Source organism: Salmo salar, unplaced genomic scaffold (genome assembly GCF_965601325.2).
Source record: "Salmo salar unplaced genomic scaffold, fSalSal1 ptg000669l, whole genome shotgun sequence".
NCBI lineage: Eukaryota > Metazoa > Chordata > Actinopteri > Salmoniformes > Salmonidae > Salmo > Salmo salar.
This window is the reverse complement of record NW_027675458.1, coordinates 402,501-410,000: the sequence shown is the minus strand read 5'-3', so window position 1 is coordinate 410,000 and position 7,500 is coordinate 402,501. Positions and strand designations below refer to the sequence as shown.

Here is a 7,500-nt window from a genome sequence, read left to right as displayed (position 1 = left end):
TTATTATACCAGCTGGAGGAGGGGACGTCTATGGTAGTGGAGTTATTATTATACCAGCTGGAGGAGGGGACGTCTATGGTAGTGGAGTTATTATTATACCAGCTGGAGGAGGGGACGTCTATGGTAGTGGAGTTATTATTATACCAGCTGGAGGAGGGGACGTCTATGGTAGTGGAGTTATTATTATACCAGCTGGAGGAGGGGACGTCTATGGTAGTGGAGTTATTATTATACCAGCTGGAGGAGGGGACGTCTATGGTAGTGGAGTTATTATTATACCAGCTGGAGGAGGGGACGTCTATGGTAGTGGAGTTATTATTATACCAGCTGGAGGAGGGGACGTCTATGGTAGTGGAGTTATTATTATACCAGCTGGAGGAGGGGACGTCTATGGTAGTGGAGTTATTATTATGCCAGCTGGAGGAGGGGACGTCTATGGTAGTGGAGTTATTATTATACCAGCTGGAGGAGGGGACGTCTATGGTAGTGGAGTTATTATTATACCAGCTGGAGGAGGGGACGTCTATGGTAGTGGAGTTATTATTATACCAGCTGGAGGAGGGGACGTCTATGGTAGTGGAGTTATTATTATACCAGCTGGAGGAGGGGACGTCTATGGTAGTGGAGTTATTATTATACCAGCTGGAGGAGGGGACGTCTATGGTAGTGGAGTTATTATTATACCAGCTGGAGGAGGGGACGTCTATGGTAGTGGAGTTATTATTATACCAGCTGGAGGAGGGGACGTCTATGGTAGTGGAGTTATTATTATACCAGCTGGAGGAGGGGACGTCTATGGTAGTGGAGTTATTATTATACCAGCTGGAGGAGGGGACGTCTATGGTAGTGGAGTTATTATTATACCAGCTGGAGGAGGGGACGTCTATGGTAGTGGAGTTATTATTATACCAGCTGGAGGAGGGGACGTCTATGGTAGTGGAGTTATTATTATACCAGCTGGAGGAGGGGACGTCTATGGTAGTGGAGTTATTATTATACCAGCTGGAGGAGGGGACGTCTATGGTAGTGGAGTTATTATTATGCCAGGCAATGTATCTGTTGTCATAGCAGAACAGACTCCAGGACTTGTCATTCCATCCAAGACAACAGTCCTCACCCCTTCCTCTCCTGTTGATTCCTTTATATGCCACTCCTATAACAGCCCCCCCACTCCACTCTACCTCCCAGTAACAGCGCCCAGTCAGACCCTCTCTACACAGCACCTGCTGCCAGTCCTGAAATCTCTCTGGGTGATCAGGATATGGCTTCTTCTCTCTTTTATGTGTCACCTTTCTGTTCTCCTCAGACAGAGAGAGGAGTCTGTTTACTGTGTTTAGGTCCAGTGTGAGATCACAGACATCTGATGGATGAAACCAGACACAATATTACAAATCATCATCATTCACATTAGAATGTTAACTCACTTTTCACTAATTCATTTAATGTAGATGTTTCTAGGTATCAAAAGGAGAAGTTAAGGTGACTTGAGACTTGTTGAATGATCACATGTTATACTGTATGGTAATATAAAACACACTTATTCACATTAATTACACACACACACTGTCATATCAACTCTTTGTAAACGTTGGTGTCCCTGATTTCTGCTTCTGTAGAACTACAGATGATATTTAATATGACCAAGTCAGTAATGATGTTGGTCTTTGACTTAACTTGAATTAAGACTTATTCTTAGTCATATTCTTCACAGCAGTCAACACTCACATTTTCTAGGCCCAGGTTTCATTCTGTTCTCTCCACCATGTTCCACACTGTAGCGGTAAGCAGAAAAACAGACAGTCATTGAGGGATACACCTGAACTCACACTCACACACACACACACACACACACACACACACACACACACACACACACACACACACTGGACATATATACACACCGGACACCTGGACACAAACACACTGGACACACACACACACACTCACACTGGACAAAAACACACACACACACAAACTGGACACAAACACACACACACTTGACACAAACACACACACACTGGACACAAACACACACACACTGGACACAAACACACACACACTGGACACACACACACACACACACAAACTGGACAAAAAGACACACAGGACACACACACACACACACGGTCAAGCGTGGTAAGAACATTTTCAGTGTTTGTGTCCAGTGTGTGTGTCCAGTAAGTGTGTGTCCAGTGTGTGTGTCCAGTGTGTGTGTATGTGTCCAGTGTGTGTGTGTGTGTGTCCTGTGTGTGTGTGTGTGTCCTGTGTGTGTGTGTGTGTGTGTCCTGTGTGTCCTGTGTGTGTGTGTGTGTGTCCTGTGTGTCCTGTCTGTCCTGTGTGTGTGTGTGTGTCCTGTGTGTGTGTGTGTGTGTGTCCTGTGTGTGTGTGTGTGTGTCCTGTGTGTGTGTGTGTGTGTCCTGTGTGTGTGTGTGTGTGTCCTGTGTGTGTGTGTGTGTGTCCTGTGTGTGTGTGTCCGTCCTGTGTGTGTCCGTCCTGTGTGTGTCCGTCCTGTGTGTGTCCGTCCTGTGTGTGTCCTGTGTGTGTGTGTGTGTGTCCGTCCTGTGTGTGTCCCGTGTGTGTGTGTGTGTCCCGTGTGTGTGTGTGTGTCCCGTGTGTGTGTGTGCTGTGTGTGTGTGTGTCCTGTGTGTGTGTGTGTGTGTCCTGTGTGTGTGTGTGTCCTGTGTGTGTGTGTGTGTGTGTGTGTCCTGTGTGTGTCCTGTGTGTGTCCTGTGTATGTCATGTGTGTGTGTGTGTGTGTGTCCTGTGAGTGTGTGTGTGTGTGTCCTGTGAGTGTGTGTGTCCTGTGAGTGTGTGTGTGTCCTGTGAGTGTGTGTGTGTGTGTGTCGTGTGTGTGTGTCCTGTGTGAGTCCTGTGTGTGCGTGTGTGTGTGTGTGTGTGTGTGTCCTTGTGTGTGTGTGTCCGTCCTGTGTGTGTGTGTGTCCCCTGTGTGTGTGTGTGTCCCCTGTGTGTGTCCGTCCTGTGTGTGTGTGTGTGTCCGTCCTGTGTGTGTCCTGTGTGTGTCTGTGTGTGTGTGTGTGTGTCCTGTGTGTGTCCCGTGTGTGTCCCGTGTGTGTGTGTGTGTGTGTGTGTCCTGTGTGTGTGTGTGTCCTGTGTGTGTGTGTATGTGTGTCCTGTGTGTGTGTGTGTGTCCTGTGTGTGTGTGTGTCCTGTGTGTGTGTGTGTGTGTGTGTCCTGTGTGAGTCCTGTGTGTGTGTGTCATGTGAGTGTGTGTGTGTGTGTCCTGTGAGTGTGTGTGTGTCCTGTGAGTGTATGTGTGTGTGTGTCCTGTGAGTGTGTGTGTGTCCTGTGAGTGTATGTGTGTGTGTGTCCTGTGAGTGTGTGTGTGTCCTGTGTGTGTGTGTGTGTCCTGTGTGAGTGTCCTGTGTGTGTGTCCTGTGTGTGTGTCCTGTGTGTGTGTGTGTGTGTGTCCTGTGTGTGTGTGTGTGTGTGTGTCCTGTGTGTGTGTGTGTGTGTCCTGTGTGTGTGTGTGTGTGTGTGTCCTGTGTGTGTCCGTCCTGTGTGTGTGTGTGTGTCCTGTGTGTGTCTGTAATGTGTGTGTGTGTGTGTCCATCCTGTGTGTGTGTGTGTGTATGTGTCCGTCCTGTGTGTGTGTGTGTGTGTGTGTGTCCCGTGTGTGTGTGTGTGTGTGTGTGTCCCGTGTGTGTGTGTGTGTGTGTGTCCCGTGTGTGTGTGTCCCGTGTGTGTGTGTGTCCCGTGTGTGTCCCGTGTGTGTGTGTGTGTGTCCTGTGTGTGTGTGTGTCCTGTGTGTGTGTGTGTCCTGTGTGTGTGTGTCCTGTGAGTGTGTGTGTCCTGTGTGTGTGTGTCCTGTGAGTGTGTGTGTCCTGTGAGTGTGTGTGTGTGTGTGTGTCCTGTGTGTGTGTGTGTCCTGTGTGTGCGTGTGTGTGTGTGTCCTGTGTGTGTGTGTGTCCTGTGTGTGTGTGTGTCCTGTGAGTGTGTGTGTCCTGTGAGTGTGTGTGTGTGTGTCCTGTGTGTGTGTGTGTCCTGTGTGTGTGTGTGTCCTGTGTGTATGTGTGTGTGTGTCCTGTGTGTATGTGTGTGTGTGTGTGTGTGTGTGTGTGTGTGTGTGTGTGTGTGTGTGTCCTGTGAGTGTGTGTGTGTGTGTGTCCTGTGTGTGTGTGTGTCCTGTGTGTGTGTCCTGTGTGTGTGTGTGTGTGTCCTGTGTGTGTGTCCTGTGTGTGTGTCCTGTGTGTGTGTGTGTGTCTATCCTGTGTGTGTGTGTGTGTGTGTGTGTGTGTGTGTGTGTGTGTGTGTGTGTGTGTGTGTATCCTGTGTGTGTGTGTGTGTGTGTATCCTGTGTGTGTGTGTGTGTGTGTGTGTGTGTGTGTGTGTGTCCTGTGTGTGTGTGTGTGTGTGTCATGTGTGTGTGTGTGTGTGTGTGTCCTGTGTGTGTGTGTGTGTGTGTGTCCTGTGTGTGTGTGTGTGTGTCCTGTGTGTGTGTGTGTGTGTCCTGTGTGTGTGTGTGTCCTGTGTGTGTGTGTGTCCTGTGTGTGTGTGTGTGTGTTTGTGTCCTGTGTGTGTGTGTGTGTGTTTGTGTCCTGTGTGTGTGTGTGTGTTTGTGTCCTGTGTGTGTGTGTGTGTGTGTCCTGTGTGTGTGTGTGTGTGTCCTGTGTGTGTGTGTGTGTGTGTGTGTGTCCTGTGTGTGTGTGTGTGTGTGTCCTGTGTGTGTGTGTGTGTGTCCTATGTGGGTGTGTGTGTGTGTGTGTCCTGTGTGTGTGTGTGTGTGTGTCCTATGTGGGTGTGTGTGTGTGTGTGTCCTGTGTGTGTGAGTGTGTCCTGTGTGTGTGTGTGAGTGTGTCCTGTGTGTGTGTGTGAGTGTGTCCTGTGTGTGTGTGTGAGTGTGTCCTGTGTGTGTGTGTGAGTCCTGTGTGTGTGTGTGAGTGTGTCCTGTGTGTGTGTGAGTGTGTCCTGTGTGTGTGTGAGTGTGTCCTGTGTGTGTGTGTGAGTCCTGTGTGTGTGTGTGTGAGTCCTGTGTGTGTGTGTCCTGTGTGTGTGTGTGAGTCCTGTGTGTGTGTGTGAGTCCTGTGTGTGTGTGTGTGTGTGTGTGTGTGTGTGTGTGTGTGTGTGTGTGAGTGTCCTGTGTCTGTGTGTGTGAGTGTCCTGTGTCTGTGTGTGTGAGTGTCCTGTGTCTGTGTGTGTGTGTGTGAGTGTGAGTGTCCTGTGTCTGTGTGTGTGTGTGTGTGTGTGTGTGTGTGTGTCCTGTGTGTCGTGTGTGTGTCCTGTGTGTGTGTGTGTCCTGTGTGTGTGTGAGTCCTGTGTGTGTGTGTGTCCTGTGTGTGTGTGTGTCCTGTGTGTGTGTGTGTCCTGTGTGTGTGTGTGTGAGTCCTGTGTGTGTGTGTGTGAGTCCTGTGTGTGTGTGTGTGTGTGTGTGTCCTGTGTGTGTGTGTGTGTGTGTGTCCTGTGTGTGTGTGTGTGTCCTGTGTGTGCGTGGTGTCCTGTGTGTGCGTGGTGTCCTGTGTGTGTGTGTGTGTCCTGTGTGTGTGTGTGTCCTGTGTGTGTGTGTGTGTCCTGTGTGTGTGTGTGTGTGTGTGTGTGTCCTGTGTGTGTGTGTGTCCTGTGTGTGTGTGTGTGTGTGTGTGTGTCCTGTGAGTGTGTGTGTGTGTGTGTCCTGTGTGTGTGTGTGTCCTGTGTGTGTGTCCTGTGTGTGTGTCCTGTGTGTGTGTGTGTGTGTCCTGTGTGTGTGTCCTGTGTGTGTGTCCTGTGTGTGTGTCCTGTGTGTGTGTGTGTGTGTGTGTGTGTCCGTGTGTCCTGTGTGTGTGTGTGTGTGTGTGTGTGTGTCCTGTGTGTGTGTGTGTGTCCTGTGTGTGTGTGTGTGTGTCCTGTGTGTGTGTCCTGTGTGTGTGTGTGTGTGTGTGTGTGTGTGTGTGTGTCCTGTGTGTGTGTGTGTGAGTGTGTCCTGTGTGTGTGTGTGAGTGTGTCCTGTGTGTGTGTGTGTGTGAGTTCTGTGTGTGTGTGTGAGTCCTGTGTGTGTGTGTGAGTCCTGTGTGTGTGTGTGTCCTGTGTGTGTGTGTCCTGTGTGTGTGTGTGTGTGTGAGTGTCCTGTGTCTGTGTGTGTGTGTGTGAGTGTCCTGTGTCTGTGGGTGTGTGTGTGTCCTGTGTCTGTGGGTGTGTGTGTGAGTGTCCTGTGTGTGTGTCCTGTGTGTGTGTCCTGTGTGTGTGTGCGTCCTGTGCGTCCAGTGTGTGTGTGTGTGTCCTGTGTGTGTGTGTGTGTGTGTGTCCAGTGTGTGTGTGTCCAGTGTGTGTGTGTCCAGTGTGTGTGTGTCCAGTGTGTGTCCAGTGTGTGTGTGTGTGTGTGTGTGTCCAGTGTGTGTGTGTCCAGTGTGTGTGTGTGTGTGTGTGTGTGTGTGTCCAGTGTGTGTGTGTGTGTGTCCGTCCTGTGTGTGTGTGTGTGTGTGTGTCCCGTGTGTGTGTGTGTGTGTGTGTGTCCCGTGTGTGTGTGTGTGTGTGTGTGTCCCGTGTGTGTGTGTGTGTGTGTGTCCCGTGTGTGTGTGTCCCGTGTGTGTGTGTGTCCCGTGTGTGTCCCGTGTGTGTGTGTGTGTGTCCTGTGTGTGTGTGTGTCCTGTGTGTGTGTGTGTCCTGTGTGTGTGTGTCCTGTGAGTGTGTGTGTCCTGTGTGTGTGTGTCCTGTGAGTGTGTGTGTCCTGTGAGTGTGTGTGTGTGTGTGTGTCCTGTGTGTGTGTGTGTCCTGTGTGTGCGTGTGTGTGTGTGTCCTGTGTGTGTGTGTGTCCTGTGTGTGTGTGTGTCCTGTGAGTGTGTGTGTCCTGTGAGTGTGTGTGTGTGTGTCCTGTGTGTGTGTGTGTCCTGTGTGTGTGTGTGTCCTGTGTGTATGTGTGTGTGTGTCCTGTGTGTATGTGTGTGTGTGTGTGTGTGTGTGTGTGTGTGTGTGTGTGTGTGTCCTGTGAGTGTGTGTGTGTGTGTGTCCTGTGTGTGTGTGTGTCCTGTGTGTGTGTCCTGTGTGTGTGTGTGTGTGTGTCCTGTGTGTGTGTCCTGTGTGTGTGTCCTGTGTGTGTGTGTGTGTCTATCCTGTGTGTGTGTGTGTGTGTGTGTGTGTGTGTGTGTGTATCCTGTGTGTGTGTGTGTGTGTGTATCCTGTGTGTGTGTGTGTGTGTGTGTGTGTGTGTGTGTGTCCTGTGTGTGTGTGTGTGTGTGTCATGTGTGTGTGTGTGTGTGTGTGTCCTGTGTGTGTGTGTGTGTGTGTGTCCTGTGTGTGTGTGTGTGTGTCCTGTGTGTGTGTGTGTGTGTCCTGTGTGTGTGTGTGTCCTGTGTGTGTGTGTGTCCTGTGTGTGTGTGTGTGTGTTTGTGTCCTGTGTGTGTGTGTGTGTGTTTGTGTCCTGTGTGTGTGTGTGTGTTTGTGTCCTGTGTGTGTGTGTGTGTGTGTCCTGTGTGTGTGTGTGTGTGTCCTGTGTGTGTGTGTGTGTGTGTGTCCTGTGTGTGTGTGTGTGTGTCCTGTGTGTGTGTGTGTGTGTCCTATGTGGGTGTGTGT

At 50.3% G+C, this 7,500-nt stretch overlaps 1 protein-coding gene across 1 annotated transcript in view; it reads right to left on the bottom strand.

The window, feature by feature from the left end:
• Window positions 1-906: 906 nt before the first annotated feature.
• LOC145877062 (uncharacterized) overlaps window positions 907-7,500 on the bottom strand; it is a 28,751-nt gene continuing 22,157 nt past the window's right edge. The window contains exons 8-9 of the mRNA XM_082972361.1: window positions 1,726-4,101; window positions 907-1,360 (exon numbers count right to left, since the gene is read on the bottom strand). Coding sequence (XP_082828487.1) covers window positions 1,944-4,101 — 2,158 coding nt within the window. The 3' untranslated portion in view covers window positions 907-1,360; window positions 1,726-1,943. The remainder of the gene's footprint in view (window positions 1,361-1,725; window positions 4,102-7,500) is intronic.